Source organism: Scyliorhinus canicula, chromosome 7, assembly GCF_902713615.1.
Source record: "Scyliorhinus canicula chromosome 7, sScyCan1.1, whole genome shotgun sequence".
NCBI lineage: Eukaryota > Metazoa > Chordata > Chondrichthyes > Carcharhiniformes > Scyliorhinidae > Scyliorhinus > Scyliorhinus canicula.
This window is the reverse complement of record NC_052152.1, coordinates 8,894,232-8,911,147: the sequence shown is the minus strand read 5'-3', so window position 1 is coordinate 8,911,147 and position 16,916 is coordinate 8,894,232. Positions and strand designations below refer to the sequence as shown.

Below are 16,916 nucleotides of genomic sequence, written 5' to 3'. Positions count from 1 at the left end.
GTTGCCTGATCTGGAGGGTGTTGCCTGGTCTGGAGGTTGTTGCCTGGTCTGGAGGGTGTTGCCTGGTCTGGAGGATGTTGCCTGGTCTGGAGGATGTTGCCTGGTCTGGAGGATGTTGCCTGGTCTGGAAGGTGTTGCCTGGTCTGGAGGGTGTTGCCTGGTCTGGAGGGTGTTGCCTGGTCTGGAGGGTGTTGCCTGGTCTGGAGGGTGTTTCCTGGTCTGGAGGATGTTGCCTGGTCTGGAGGATGTTGCCTGGTCTGGAGGATGTTGCCTGGTCTGGAAGGTGTTGCCTGGTCTGGAGGGTGTTGCCTGGTCTGGAGGGTGTTGCCTGGTCTGGAAGGTGTTGCCTGGTCTGGAGGGTGTTGCCTGGTCTGGAGGGTGTTGCCTGGTCTGGAGGGTGTTGCCTGGTCTGGAGGGTGTTCCCTGGTCTGGAGGATGTTCCCTGGTCTGGAGGATGTTGCCTGGTCTGGAGGATGTTGCCTGGTCTGGAAGGTGTTGCCTGGTCTGGAGGGTGTTGCCTGGTCTGGAGGATGTTCCCTGGTCTGGAGGGTGTTCCCTGGTCTGGAGGATGTTGCCTGGTCTGGAGGATGTTGCCTGGTCTGGAGGATGTTGCCTGGTCTGGAAGGTGTTGCCTGGTCTGGAGGGTGTTGCCTGGTCTGCAGAGAGACTAAATAGGCTTGGTCTGTTTTCATTAAAATGACGGAGGTTGAGGGGGCGAGCTGATAGAGGTCTACAAGATTATGAGGGGCATGGATAGAGTGGATGGGCAGGTGCTCTTTCCCAAAGTGGAGGGGTCAGCCACTAGGGGGCATGGGTTTAAGGTTCATGGGCAAAGTTTATGAGAGCTCATCCTTGGCCAGGAACATGAGGGTCACCTGGGGGTGGAAAAGTGTCGCCGGCGAGCCCGAGAGGCAGTGTACTGGCCTGGCATCAATCAGGACATCGCCAACTCTGTTCTAAATTGCCCAACGTACCAACGGTTCCTGCCCGCTCAGCCGAAAGAGACTTTGCAGCCGCATGAACTGGTGTCGTATCCATGGACCACGGTTGGCATTGATCTCTTCCACACAAAAGGCCGGGACTACGTCCTCATTGTGGATTATTTCTCTAACTACCCCAAGGTGGTCAGACTGCATGACCTCACATCAGCAACAGTCATCAGGGTGTGCAAAGAGACCTTTGCCCATCATGGCATTCCACTCACGGTCATGACTGATAATGGCCCGGGCTTCTGCAGTCAGGAGTGGACCGATTTTGCCCGACGGTACAATTTCACGCACGTCACCTCGAGCCCCCACTACCCCCAATCAAATGGGAAAGCTGAAAAGGGGGTACACATTGTTAAGCGACTGTTGTGTAAAGCGGCTCATTCGGGTTCAGATTTTAACCTAGCGCTGTTAGCCTACAGGGCGACTCCCTTGTCCGCTGGCCTGTCCCCAGCACAGCTGCTAATGAACCGCACACTATGGACGACGGTGCTGGCTATCTACATCCCGGACCTTGACGCCTTTCCGGTCCTGCAAAGAATGTAACTATCTTGGGCCCAATGCAAGTTGGCGTATGATGTCCACGCCACGGATCTCCCTGCTCTCGTCCCTGCTGACCAAGTTCGTGTTCAGCTCCCTGACGGTGGCTGGTCTGCCACAGCTGTGATGGTCAAGCAAGTGGCCCCCAGATCATTTCTAGTTCGCATGTATGATGGTTCTTTTCTTCGGTGTAATAGGCGGGCACTGCGGCTGCTTCCACGCTCGCCACCTAAACGTGATGTCCCGCCTCGCCTGATGCATCCTCAGGACACACCCTTCCAAGAGGCCATCGGTCTGCCTCTTCTTTTGCCACCCTCTACAGTCGATGCAGCTCCGCCCGTTCCAGTGCAGGCGGCCCCTGACCCACCCTTGAGATGGTCACCCAGAATTCGTCACCCGCCACAGAGACTGAATTTATAGACTGAATGTTTTGTTGCCTTATTCTTCCTTTACTCTCCTGTACATATTGTTCTTTATAATTTGTTATATGCACTCGATCTGCACTAGACACCTACCCATGTAAATACGTTCATATTTTTTGTCTATAGTCAGGTTCCTAGTCATGTAAATACGCTCACATACTTTGTACATAGTCAGGCACATTCACATACTCACTATTTATTGACATATACACATTTCTAAAAAGGGGGTAGATGTCATAATATACACACAAGTATATGATGGTGCACAGACAGATATTGATTGACACACAGGATGACCAATGAACACACATTACACAGCAGCCAATCACCAGACAGGACACGGCCACTATAAAGCTAAGGGGCACTAGTTTTCCCGCTCTCTTGGGATGCAGCCTCTGAGACAGCCAGAGCCCGTGAGCAACCACGCGACCATCCACCATGTGGTACTAAGATAGTCTGGTCAGGTTAGCCTCAGGTCTCCAGTCAGCTCAGCATCGTGTCAACCCACAGTCTAAGTATGTTTAACAGCTGGTAGTTCAATAAAATAGTGTTGCATTTCTCCAAGTGTTGGAAGCCTGTCTCTCTCACTGCTTTGGTAAACGCAGTCCTTGCAGACCTAGCATACCCAACACATCAGTGAGTGCCTGCAACACGTTGCCAGGGGAGGTTGCGGAAGCAGGTACATTAACAGCATTCAAAAGGCATCTCAACAAATATATGGATAGGATGGGCAGCACGGTAGCATGGTGGTTAGTATAAATGCTTCACAGCTCCAAGGTCCCAGGTTCGGTTCCCGGCTGGGTCACTGTCTGTGAGGAGTCTGCACGTCCTCCCCGTGTGTGCGTGGGTTTCCTCCGGGTGCTCCGGTTTCCTCCCACAGTCCAAAGATGTGCAGGTTAGGTGGATTGGCCATGCTAAATTGCCCGTAGTGTCCGAAAAAGTAAGGTTAAAGAAGGGGGGGGGGAGGGTTGTTGGGATACGTGGGTTTGAGTAGGGTGATCATTGCTCGGCACAACATCGAGGGCCGAAAGGGCTGTACTGTTCTATGCTCTATGATGGTTAAAGAGGGATATGGCACTAGGAAGTGCTGAGGGCTTTGGCCAAGGGTGGTATCATGATCGGTAGAGACTTGGAGGGCCGAAGGGCTTGTTTGTGTTCCTTCGTTCTTTGTTCTTATGGACCTGGGAGAACAATGGGAACTCCCTCTCCCTCGGGTGTGTGAACCTTCATGGGTCCACTCCCCCCCCCACCTGCTCTATAAAGGCTCTCAGTTCTCTCGCAATGGCCGATTGTTTCCCTGCACTGGGGCTGGATTTCTCCCTCGTGGGTCGTGTACACAGTTGAAATCTCTCCCATCATCAGTCAGTGGCAGTCTCCATTGGGGATTTCTGCCATGGTCTTTTTGATAAAGTCTGCGACGCCCCAGTTGGGGGCGGAGATATTGACCAGTCCCACCGGTGTCGCTTCCAGGACACCACTCATAGAATCATAGAATTTACAGTGCAGAAGGAGGCCAATCAGCCCATCGAGACTGCACCGGCTCTTGGAAAGAGCAACCTACTTAAGCCCACACCTCCTCCCTATCCCGTAACCCAGCAACCCCACCTAACCTAAGGACAATTTAGCATGCCCAATCCCCCTAACCTGCACAGCTTTGGACTGTGGGAGGAAACCGGAGGAAACCCACACAGACACCGGGGGAATGTGCAGACTCCACACAGACAGTGATCCAAGCCGTGAATCGATCCTGGGACCCTGGAGCTGTGAAGCAACAGTGCTAACCACTGTGCTACTGGGCCGCCATAGCCATGACAAACCTTCCAAAATAGGGAAGGGGAATGGGCCTAGGTAGGGTGCTCTTTCGGAGGGTTGGTGCAGACACAGTGGGCTGAATGCTCTCCTTATGCACTGTATGGATTGTATAATTCTATGAACATTATCTAATGTGCTTCAATAGGCAGAGGTCCTTAGCTGGAGATGTTTCTATTTAAGAACTACAGTACAGTAAAGAGAATAGGCACTGCTGTATTTAATATCTTATATTTCACCGGTTAGCAACACATGATGCCACTGTAATATTTAAACTGTGAGTAGTTAGAGCTGGGACATGATATTCTATCTTGAGCAGGATATTGAGTCAATGATAGAATGTAGAACATTGAGGGCTCGGACATTATCTTTTGTCCTGTAACTTGAAGATCTGGCACATCGCGTGTACTCTTTAGTATGTCTCCAACACATGACTTTCCACAAATTCCCATCCCCACCGCCCCCATCACCACAATCCTGCACCAGGCCTAGCCCCTGAAAGTGCGGAGGAGCACACAGTAAGCGAGCACTTTTCCAGGAGCACATCCGGAGTGAGACTCATACAGAGTGGGAGATTTAAACTTGGTAATTTGGTGCAGTGAGGTAATTCGGTGCAGAGTGTAAGGAGGTGCTTTTTAACCGTGGTAAGTGACTGGTAAGTAGTCTCTCTTTTTCTTTTCATTGTCTAATTTATTTATTTTTATTTTGAAATTCTAGTTGTTTAAGTTTACCAAGGGTTTAAGACATGGCAGGAGATCCCAGACCCGTGTCATGCTCCTCGTGTGCGATGTGGGAGCTTAGGGACACGTCCACTGTCCCTGGCTCCTTCACGTGCAAGAAGTGTGTTCAGTTGCAGCTCTTGTTAGACCGCTTGACGGCTCTGGAGCTGCGGATGGTCTCACTTTGGAGCATCCGCGATGCTGAGGAGGTCGTGGATAGCACGTTTAGCGAGTTGGTCACACCGCAGGTGAAGGTTACTGAGGGAGATAGAAAATGGGTGACCAAAAGAAAGAGCAAGAGTAGGAAGGCAGTGCAGGTGTCCCCTGCGGTCATCTCCCTGCAAAACAGATATACCGCTTTGGATACTGTTGAGGGAGATGGCTCACCAGGGGAAGGCAGCAGCAGCCAGGTTCATGGCACCGTGGCTGGCTCTGCTGCACAGCAGGGCAGGAAGAAAAATGGCAGGGCTATAGTGATAGGGGACTCGATCGTAAGGGGAATAGACAGGCGGTTCTGTGGACGCAATCGAGACTCCAGGATGGTATGTTGCCTCCCTGGTGCAAGGGTCAAGGATGTCTCGGAGCGGCTGCAGGATATTCTGGGGGGGGGAGGATGAACAGCCAGCTGTCGTGGTGCACATAGGCACCAACGATATAGGTAAAAAACGGGATGAGGTCCTACAAGCGGAATTCAGGGAGTTAGGAGTTAAACTAAAAAGTAGGACCCCAAAGGTAGTAATCTCAGGATTGCTACCTGTGCCACGAGCTAGTCAGAGTAGGAATGTCAGGATAGATAGGATGAATGCGTGGCTCGAGAGATGGTGCAAGAGGGAGGGATTCAAATTCCTGGGGCATTGGGACCGGTTCTGGGAGAGGTGGGACCAGTACAAACCGGACGGTATGCACTTGGGCAGGACTGGAACCGATGTCCTAGGGGGGGGTGTTTTCTAAGCTGTTGGGGAGGGTTTAAACTAATGTGGCAGGGGGATGGGAACCAATGCTGGAAGTTGGAAGGTAGTAAAACAGGGACAGAAACAAAAGGAAGTAAGGGGAAAAGTGCAAGGCAGAGAAGACATAGTCAGAAATCCATAAGGGCGACAGTACAAGGTACAGTGACTGAGGGGAGCACAGTGAATAGGCCCAGTACTAACAAAAGGAATAAAACTGGAGATGTTAAGATTCAAAACAGAGGTAAAAAAACCAACATAAGTGTACTTTACCTGAATGCTCGTAGTATTCGGAATAAAGTAAATGAGTTGGTGGCACAAATCATCGTAAATGACTATGATTTAGTGGCCATTACTGAAACATGGTTAAAGGATGGTCACGACTGGGAGTTAAATATCCGAGGGTATCAAACTATTCGGAAGGACAGAGTGGATGGTAAGTGAGGTGGTGTTGCTCTGTTATTTAAGGATGACATCCGGGCAATAGTAAGGGATGACATCGGTGCTATGGAGGATAAGGTTGAATCCATTTGGGTGGAAATCAGGAATAGTAAGGCGAAAAAGTCACTGATAGGAGTAGTCTATCGGCCACCAAATAGTAACGAGATGGTGGGGCAGGCAATAAACAAAGAAATAACTGATGCATGTAGAAATGGTACAGCAGTTATCATGGGGGATTTTAATCTACATGTCGATTGGTTTAACCAGGTCGGTCAAGGCAACCGTGAGGAGGAGTTTATAGAATGTATCCGCGATAGTTTCCTAGAACAGTATGTAATGGAACCTACGAGGGAACAAGCGGTCCTAGATCTTGTCCTGTGTAATGAGACAGGATTGATTCATGATCTCATAGTTAGGGATCCTCTCGGAAGGAGCGATCACAATATGGTGGAATTTAAAATACAGATGGAGGGTGAGAAAGTAAAATCAAATACTAGTGTTTTGTGTTTAAACAAAGGAGATTACAAGGGGATGAGAGAAGAACTAGCTAAGGTAGACTGGGAGCTAAGACTTTATGGTGGAACAGTTGAGGAACAGTGGAGAACCTTCCAAGCGATTTTTCACAGTGCTCAGCAAAGGTTTATACCAACAAAAAGGAAGGACGGAAGAAAGAGGGAAAATCGACCGTGGATATCTAAGGAAATAAGGGAGAGTATCAAATTGAAGGAAAAAGCATATAAAGTGGCAAAGATTGCTGGGAGATTAGAGGACTGGGAAATCTTTAGGGGGCAACAGAAAGCTACTAAAAAAGCTATAAAGAAGAGTAAGATAGAGTATGAGAGTAAACTTGCTCAGAATATAAAAACAGACAGTAAAAGTTTTTACAAATATATAAGACAAAAAAGAGTGGCTAAGGTAAATATTGGTCCTTTAGAGGATGAAAAGGGAGTTTTAATAATGGGAAATGAGGAAATGGCTGAGGAACTGAACAGGTTTTTTGGGTCGGTCTTCACAGTGGAAGACACAAATAACATGCCAGCGACTGATAGAAATGAGGCTATGACAGGTGAGGACCTTGAGAGGATTGTTATCACTAAGGAGGGAGTGATGGGCAAGCTAATGGGGCTAAAGGTAGACAAGTCTCCTGGACCTGATGGAATGCATCCCAGAGTGCTAAAAGAGATGGCTAGGGAAATTGCAGATTCACTAGTCAAGCATTTATTTATTTTTATTTTTAAATTTTAGAGTACCCAATTATTATTTTTTCCAATTAATGGGCAATTTAGTGTGGCCAATCCACCTAGCTTGCACATTTTTGGGTTGTGGGGGTGAAAACCACGCAAACACGGGGAGAACGTGCAAACTCCACACGGACAGTGACCCAGAGCCGGGATCGAACCTGGGACCTCGGCGCCGTGAGGCCACAGCGCTAACCCACTGCGCCACCGTGCTGCCCTGCAGATGCACTAGTGATAATTTACCGAAATTCACTAGACTCTGGGGTGGTCCCGGTGGATTGGAAATTAGCAAACGTGCGCCACTGTTTAAAAAAGGAGGTAGGCAGAAAGCAGGAAATTATAGGCCAGTGAGTTTAACTTCGGTAATAGGGAAGATGCTGGAATCTATCATCAAGGAAGAAATTGCGAGGCATCTGGATAGAAATTGTCCCATTGGGCAGACGCAGCATGGGTTCGTTAAAGGAAGGTCATGCCTAACTAATTTAGTGGAATTTTTTGAGGACATTAGCAGTGCAGTAGATAACGGGGAGCCAATGAATGTGGTATATCTGGATTTCCAGAAAGCCTTTGACAAGGTGCCACAGAAAAGGTTGCTGCATAAGATAAAGATGCATGGCATTAAGGGTAAAGTAGTAGCATGGATAGAGGATTGGTTAATTAATAGAAAGCAAAGAGTTGGGATAAATGGGTGTTTCTCTGGTTGGCAATCAGTAGCTAGTGGTGTCCCTCAGGGATCCGTGTTGGGCCCACAATTGTTCACAATTTACATTGATGATTTGGAGTTGGGGACCAAGGGCAATGTGTCCAAGTTTGAAGATGACACTAAGATGAGTGGTAAAGCGAAAAGTGCAGAGGATACTGGAAGTCTGCAGAGGAATTTGGATAGGTTAAGTGAATGGGCTCGGGTCTGGCAGATGGAATACAATGTTGACAAATGTGAGGTTATCCATTTTGGTAGGAATAACAGCAAACGGGATTATTATTTAAACGATAAAATATTAAAGCATGCCGCTGTTCAGAGAGACTTGGGTGTGCTAATGCATGAGTCACAGAAGGTTGGTTTACAAGTGCAACAGGTGATTAAGAAGGCAAATGGAATTTTGTCCTTCATTGCTAGAGGGATGGAGTTTAAGACTAGGGAGGTTATGTTGCAATTGTATAAGGTGTTAGTGCGGCCACACCTGGAGTATTGTGTTCAGTTTTGGTCTCCTTACTTGAGAAAGGACGTACTGGCGCTGGAGGGTGTGCAGAGGAGATTCACTAGGTTAATCCCAGAGCTGAAGGGGTTGGATTATGAGGAGAAGTTAAGTAGACTGGGACTGTACTCGTTGGAATTTAGAAGGATGAGGGGGGATCTTATAGAAACATTTAAAATTATGAAGGGAATAGATAGGATAGATGCGGGCAGGTTGTTTCCACTGGCGGGTGACAGCAGAACTAGGGGGCATAGCCTCAAAATAAGGGGAAGTAGATTTAGGACTGAGTTTAGGAGGAACTTCTTCACCCAAAGGGTTGTGAATCTATGGAATTCCTTGCCCAGTGAAGCAGTTGAGGCTCCTTCATTACATGTTTTTAAGGTAAAGATAGATAGTTTTTGAAGAATAAAGGGATTAAGGGTTATGGTGTTCGGGCCGGAAAGTGGAGCTGAGTCCACAAAAGATCAGCCATGATCTAATTGAATGGCGGAGCAGGCTCGAGGGGCCAGATGGCCTACTCCTGCTCCTAGTTCTTATGTTCTTATGTTGTTATTCTGCACCTTCCGGACGGCCCGATGCTGGAGTGGTTCACACCACTCCTCGGCATCGGGACCCCTCGCCCTGCCGGGTAGGGGAGAATCCCGCCCTTGGGAATGAGACGAGGAGAAATTGCTTCACGCAAAGTGCTGTGAATCTTTGGAATTCTCAACTCGAGAGGCAAGTGGATGCTCCTTTCCTGAATATATTTAAGGCTGGGATAGAGAGATATGAAAATGAAAATGAAAAATGAAAATCGCTTATTGTCACGAGTAGGCTTCAATGAAGTTACTGTGAAAAGCCCCTAGTCGCCACATTCCGGCGCCTATCCGGGGAGGCTGGTATGGGAATCGAACCGTGCTCCTGGCCTGCTTGGTCTGCTTTAAAAGCCAGCGATTTAGCCTGGTGAGCTAAACCAGCCCCCTCTCGGCCTCTCAAGAGAATCGAGGACATTGGGAGTGCATGGGGAAAAAAAATTCATTTCTGGGATGCGGGCATCGCTGGTTATGCCAACATTTAGCTGCCCCCTTTGAACAGCTGTAGTCGATGTGGTGTAGATACACCCACTGTGCTGTTAGGGAGGGAGATCCAGGATTTTGACCCAGTGACAGTGAAGGAGCGGCGATATATTTCCAAGTCAGGACGGTGAGTGACTTGGAGGGGAACCTCCAGGTGGTGGGGTTCCCAGGTATCTGCTGCTCTTGTCCTTCCAGATGGTAGTGGTCGTGGGTTTGGAAGGTGCTGCCTAAGTAACCTTGGTGAGTTACCGCTGTGCATTTTGTAGATGGTACACACGGCTGCCACTGTTCATCGGGGGTGGAGGGATTGAATATCCATCCCGTTTCATTCTTTTTTTGTGTTTTTGTACTGGTTGAATACAACTGAGTTGCTTTCTAGACCATTTAAGAGTCAACCACATTACTGTGGGTCTGGAGTTACATGTAGACTAGACCATACCAGGTAAGGACGGCCGATTCCCTTCCCTGAATGACATTCGTGAACCAAATAGGTGTTTATGACTATCAAAAATGGTTTCATGGTCATCATTAGACTTTTAATTCCAGATACTTTATTGAGTTTAAATTCCACCTCCTGCCGTGGTGGGATTCAAACCCAGGTCCCCAGATCAATATCCAGGGTCTCTAGATTACTAGTCCAGTGACAATACCACTACGCCACCACCTCCCCTGTACGTGGTGGGGGGTGGCTTGAAGATCAGCCATGGCAGAAAAAGCTGGCCAGCCAATTCTGAACGTTTCCATAACCAGGTTAAACTCCGAAACTTGGGTGAAGCTGAAAATAGTCAAGTGTCTTCAAGGCAAGGGAAGGAATATACCTGGGATATCGGGTTGACAGAGACGGGTCGCAGCTGGTAGAAGAGAAAGTCGGTGTTATCAAGTGGGCCCCAACGCCAGAGAATGCGACAGAGTTAAAGACATTCCTCGGGCTGGCTCACTATATTTTACATCTGGCAACCATACTGGTGCCTCGACATGCACTCTTAAAGCAGGGCCAGAAATGGGCATGTAAGGTGCCATGAGAGGCATTTGCCAAAGTAAAGCACCAACTATTATCCTACAGGCTGCTGATGCCCTATGACCCTTTAAAACCACCGATACCTGCCCATATGGCATCGGGCAGTGCTGTCCCATCGGACAGAGGGGCCGATAGTCTACGCATCAAACATGTGATCTTTGGAGTGAAAAAGTTTCACCAGTACGTTTATGGATGTCATTCCGCAATAACACGGACCGCAAGCACTTAGCCTCTTCAAAGAAGACAAAGTGATAGCTTTGGTCAGGATTCAGCAATGTGCATTGATGTTGGCAGCACATGAATGTCACCCTGGCGCACAGATTGAGCATATTTATCCCCTTAGTCGACTCCCACTCCAGTCACCCCCCGCCCCCCACCGCCACCCACGTCCCCGCTATAGCGGACAAAGTTATGACAGCACTTAATTTAATAGACATGTCGCAGCCTCACAAAATCGCATCGGGACTCAAAGGTTTACAGGGGTAAAATTGCACCTTGTCGTCCGACATGGGGGGGGGGGGGGGGGGGGGGGGGGGGTCTGCAGGGAGACTTCCAGAAGAATTGTAAGAATTTGCAACCGAGCAGCAGGAGCTGAGTGTATGGGTCAGTGTTTCCGCTCTTGTTTGATGCCCACTCAAAATAAAACTGGCAGGTTTTTTATTGAATTATCGGGCCACGCCGTGTGTGATGGCTGGTGTAACGCCGGCAGAGCTGTTGATAGACCGATGGTTCGAACCCGTCTCAGCTTGCTGTTTCCCACCCTTGGTGGAAAGGTGGAGAACAAGCAAGACCTGCAGAATGGGTTTCATGACCACTGGGAGCAGAGTAAGAAGTCTTACAACACCAGGTTAAAGTCCAACAGGTTTGTTTCAAACACGAGCTTTCGGAGCGCAGCTCCTTCCTCAGGTGAATGGAAGGAAGGAGCTGCGCTCGGAAAGCTAGTGTTTGAAACAAACCTGTTGGGCTTTAACCTGGTGTTGTAAGACTTCTTACTGTGCTCAGCCCAGTCCCACGCCGGCATCTCCACATCACTGGGAGCAGGGCAGAGGCGGCTGTGCCAAGGGGCACAGCATACATCCGGAATTTTGAGGACGCCCCCCCCAAGTCGATACCGGGACCATGGTGGAGAAGGCAGGACCTGTCTCCTGTTTAGTCAAAACCCGAGCACGGAGTGTACACAAACATGTGGACCTTCTGAAAGGGAGCAGGCTCTAGAATCAGCCCGCCACACAAATCAGTCCCTCATCCCCTTTGCCTACCATCCCTGAGCCAGGGAGCACAACTCCCCAAGACCTAGACCCAGGCTCGCATGAGATGGAAGACTCTGCAACAGATATGGATACGGGATCCTCAATACTTTCGGCCGACAGCATGGTCAGAGACGGACCTCCGACAGGACTCCTCTGACGGTTGGAGTGAAAACGGACATTCCCCGATGCATTCCACAACCCCCGACCCAGCCCCACAGCTGTTGGAAGCACCATCGCAGGGAAAGGGGCGAATGAGACAACCTCTGCATCCAGCAACAGAGGGGCCGTCTGACTTCAGGGCGAGGGATGTAATAACCCTCACAAGACCCATGGGGATGACCGGTTGATCTCATGGTCCTCGTGGTTAAGGGCTCCCCCACTGACGGATGGAGACCTATGTCTGGGGCTCATGGTATCAACCCTCAAAAGCTGGCCTGGATTGGGACCGGCATGAACGCTAGTCCCAGTTGGGACCGATGTGCTGTTTGCCATGTTGCGGCCTCATCTTATAGTTATAAATAAACCTCCGTTTGACTCATCTGCTGGAGCGTTTGTGGGTGGCAAGGTAGCACAGTGGGTAGCACTGTTGCTTCACAGCTCCAGAGTCCCAGGTTGTGCAATGAAGGTACTGTGAAAAGCTCCTAGTCGGCTTGGGTCACTGTCTGTGCGGAGTCTGCACGTTCTCCCGGTGTCTGCGTGGGTTTCCTCCGGGTGCTCCGGTTTCCTCCCACAAGTCTTGAAAGACGTGCTTGTTGGGTGAATTGGACATTCTGAATTCCCCCTCCGTGTACCCGAACAGGCGCCGGAATATGGCGACTTGGGGCTTTTCACAGTAACTTCTTTGCAGTGTTAATGTAAGCCTACTTGTGACAATAAAGATTATTATTATTATGTTATTGTTCCTGACTATGTTCTTTAACAGCTCAGCCCCACTTGTTCAGAATGTGTGATCTGAGCAGAGCAGTGAGAGGCTGGCGGAACACATGAGGCTGGTCTTAGCTTCAGAAAGAGAGTGGGTGGGAGGGAGGGGGGGGGGGGGGGGGGGGGGGGGGGGAGTGATTTAATGAATCTGTCCTGCTTCCCAACCCTTTTTCTTCCTTTCCCTGTATTGTTAAAGGAGCGGGACACCAGGTTGTTGAAAAAGCATTTTCTTCCTTTTGTTCTATTCCAGATTCACCTTCGAGGAACTTTGTTGTGAGCTGGACACAGTATTCCGGTAAAAGGGCGGAATGGACTCCAGACTCCAGTCTGTGCCAATGAAAACTCTGCTGGTTCTCAGTCTCCTGCTTCAGGCCACAAGTGGCAGAGTCTACGAAAAATGTGAACTTGCCCGGATTTTCCAGGGCAGTGGATTAAATGACCATTACAAGAGCGTGGGACACTGTGAGTCTCACCGCATTAGTTTTATTATCAGAGCCGAGTGCTTGCCTCGCTGCCTCCCACACTGGGGACAATTTAAGGTCACAGGCTCCTGTCACTGGATTAGAGAGTAAATGCAGAGTGTGGTGTAGGACTGAGTTGGTACAGATCACAAAGGCCACAGTTCCCAGAACATTCAGAGATGTCAGCTTGGGTCAGGTGACCGAACGGTATCCCAGGAAAGGTGAGGTGGGGTGTGGGGAATAGGGGAAAAGTGTTGGAAACAGACTTACTTTTCTCCCGATCTGCGCAATTCCTGGGCTTAGAGATTTAAAGGAATGTGGGAATGTTATACCCCAGCCCTGGGGAAAGGACAGACACAGTTCGACAGGCACAGTGCGGACAGGTACAGTGTGGACAGGTACAGTGTGGACAGGTACAGTGTGGACAGGCACAGTGGGGCACAGGTAGAGTGTGGACAGGTACAGTTGGACAGGTACAGTGTGGACAGGTACAGTGTGGACAGGCACAGTGGGGCACAGGTAGAGTGTGGACAGGTACAGTGTGGACAGGTACAGTGTGGACAGGTACAGTTGGACAGGTACAGTGTGGCACAGGTACAGTGTGGACAGGTACAGTGTGGACAGGTACAGTGTGGACAGGTACAGCGTGGACAGGCACAGTGTAGACAGGTACAGTGTAGACAGGTACAGTGTGGACAGGTACAGTGTGGACAGGTACAGTATGGACAGGTACAGTGTGGACAGGTACAGTGTGGACAGGTACAGCGTGGACAGGCACAGTGTAGACAGGTACAGTGTGGCACAGGTACAGTGTGGCACAGGTACAGTGTGGCACAGGTACAGTGTGGACACGTACAGTGTGGACACGGACAGTGTGGCACAGGTACAGTGTGGCTCAGGTACAGTGTGGCACAGGCACAGTGTGGACAGGTACAGTGTGGACAGGTACAGTGTGGACAGGTACAGTGTGGAAAGAAACAGTGTGGCATAGGCACAGTGTGGGCAGGTACAGTGTGGCACAGGCACAGTGTGGCACAGGCACAGTGTGGCACAGGCACAGTGTGGACAGGTACAGTGTGGACAGGTGCAGCGTAGCACAGAAACAGTGGGGCTCAGGTACAGTGTGGACAGGTACAGTTGGACAGGTACAGTGTGGACAGGAACAGTGTGGCACAGGCACAGTGTGGGCAGGTACAGTGTGGCACAGGTACAGTGTGGACAGGCACAGTGTGTACAGGTACAGTTGGACAGGTACAGTGTGGACAGGTACAGTGTGGACAGGTACAGTGTGGACAGGCACAGGTTGGACAGGTACAGTGTGGCACAGGTACAGTGTGGACAGGTACAGTGTGGACAGGTACAGTTGGACAGGTACAGTGTGGACAGGTACAGTTGGACAGGTACAGTGTGGACAGGTACAGTTGGACAGGTACAGTGTGGACAGGTACAGTTGGACAGGTACAGTGTGGACAGGTACAGTTGGACAGGTACAGTGTGGACAGGTACAGTGTGGACAGGTACAGTGTGGACAGGTACAGTTGGCAAGGTACAGTGTGGACAGGTACAGTTGGACAGGTATAGTGTGGACAGGTACAGTGTGGACAGGTACAGTGTGGACAGGTACAGTATGGACAGATACAGTGTGGATAGGTACAGTGTGGACAGGTACAGCGTGGACAGGTACAGCATGGACAGGTACAGTATGGACAGGTACAGTGTGTTACACGTAGTGTCGACAGGTACAGTGTGGACAGGTGCAGTGTGGACAGGTACAGTGTGGCTCAGGTACAGTGTGGACAGGCACAGTGTGGCACAGGTACAGTGTGGCTCAGGTACAGTGTGGCACAGGCACAGTGTGGACAGTTACAGTTGGACAGGTACAGTGTGGACAGGTACTGTTGGACAGGTACAGCGTGGACAGGTACAGTTTGACAGGTACAGTGTGGACAGGTACAGTTGGACAGGTACGTGTGGCACAGGCACAGTGTGGACAGGTACAGTGTGGCACAGGTACAGTGTGGCACAGGTACAGTGTGGACAGGTACAGTGTGGCACAGGTACAGTGTGGACAGGTACAGTGTGGCACAGGTACAGTGTGGACAGGTACAGTGTGGCACAGGTACAGTGTGGCACAGGTACAGTGTGGCACAGGTACAGTGTGGACAGGTACAGTGTGGCACAGGTACAGTGTGGCTCAGGTACAGTGTGGCTCAGGTACAGTGTGGACAGGTACAGTGTGGACAGGTACAGTGTGGACAGGTACAGTGTGGCACAGGTACAGTATGGACAGGTACAGTGTGGACAGGTACAGTGTGGCACAGGTACAGTGTAGACAGGTACAGTGTGGCACAGGTACAGTGTGGACAGGTAGAGTGTGGACAGGTACAGTGTGGACAGGTACAGTATGGCACTGGTACAGTGTGGACAGGTACAGTGTGGCACAGGTACAGTGTGGACAGGTACAGTGTGGCACAGGTACAGTGTGGACAGGTACAGTGTGGTCATGTACAGTGTGGACAGGTACAGTGTGGACAGGCACAGTGTGGACAGGTACAGTGTGGACAGGTACAGTGTGGACAGGTACAGTGTGGACAGGTACAGTGTGGACAGGTACAGTGTGGACAGGTACAGTGTGGACAGGTACAGTGTGGACAGGTACAGTGTGGACAGGTACAGTGTGGACAGGTACAGTTGGACAGGTACAGTTGGACAGGAACAGTGGGGCTCAGGTACAGTGGGGCTCAGGTACAGTGTGGACAGGTACAGTGTGGACAGGTACAGTGTGGACAGGTACAGTGTGGACAGGTACAGTGTGGACAGGTACAGTGTGGACAGCCACAGTGTGGACAGGAACAGTGGGGCTCAGGCACAGTGTGGACAGGTACAGTGTGGACAGGCACAGTGTGGACAGGCACAGTGTGGACAGGCACAGTGTGGACAGGTACTGTGTGGACAGGTACAGTTGGACAGGTACAGTGTGGACAGGTACAGTGTGTCACAGGCACAGTGTGGACAGGTACAGTATGGACAGGAACAGTGGGGCTCAGGCACAGTGTGGGCAGGTACAGTGTGGACAGGCACAGTGTGGACAGGTACAGTGTGGACAGGTACAGTGTGGACAGGTACAGTGTGGACAGGTACAGTGTGGACAGGTACAGTGTGGACAGGTACAGTGTGGACAGGAACAGTGTGGACAGGTACAGTGTGGACAGGTACAGTGTGGACAGGAACAGTGTGGACAGGTACAGTGTGGACAGGTACAGTGTGGACAGGCACAGTGTGGACAGGTACAGTGTGGACAGGCACAGTGTGGACAGGCACAGTGTGGACAGGCACAGTGTGGACAGGCACAGTGTGGACAGGTACAGTGTGGACAGGTACAGTGTGGACAGGTACAGTGTGGACAGGTACAGTGTGGACAGGTACAGTGTGGACAGGTACAGTGTGGACAGGAACAGTGGGGCTCAGGCACAGTGTGGGCAGGTACAGTGTGGACAGGTACAGTGTGGACAGGTACAGTGTGGACAGGTACAGTGTGGACAGGTACAGTGTGGACAGGTACAGTGTGGACAGGTACAGTGTGGACAGGTACAGTGTGGACAGGTACAGTGTGGACAGGTACAGTGTGGACAGGCACAGTGTGGACAGGCACAGTGTGGACAGGTACAGTGTGGACAGGTACAGTGTGGACAGGTACAGTGTGGACAGGTACAGTGTGGACAGGTACAGTGTGGACAGGTACAGTTGGACAGGTACAGCGTGGACAGATACAGCGTGGACAGGTACAGTTGGACAGGTACAGTGTGGACAGGTACAGTGTGGACAGGTACAGTGTGGACAAGTACAGTGTGGACAGGCACAGTGTGGACAGGCACAGTGTGGACAGGTACAGTGTGGACAGGTACAGTGTGGA

At 50.4% G+C, this 16,916-nt stretch overlaps 1 protein-coding gene across 4 annotated transcripts in view; it reads left to right on the top strand.

The window, feature by feature from the left end:
- Nucleotides 1-16,916, top strand: part of LOC119968723 (lysozyme C-2-like) — a 71,198-nt gene that overhangs the window by 36,305 nt on the left and 17,977 nt on the right. For all 4 annotated transcript variants that reach the window (XM_038801358.1, XM_038801359.1, XM_038801356.1 and 1 more), the window contains exon 2: nucleotides 12,793-13,004. In XM_038801358.1, coding sequence (XP_038657286.1) covers nucleotides 12,851-13,004 — 154 coding nt within the window. In that variant the 5' untranslated portion in view covers nucleotides 12,793-12,850. The remainder of the gene's footprint in view (nucleotides 1-12,792; nucleotides 13,005-16,916) is intronic.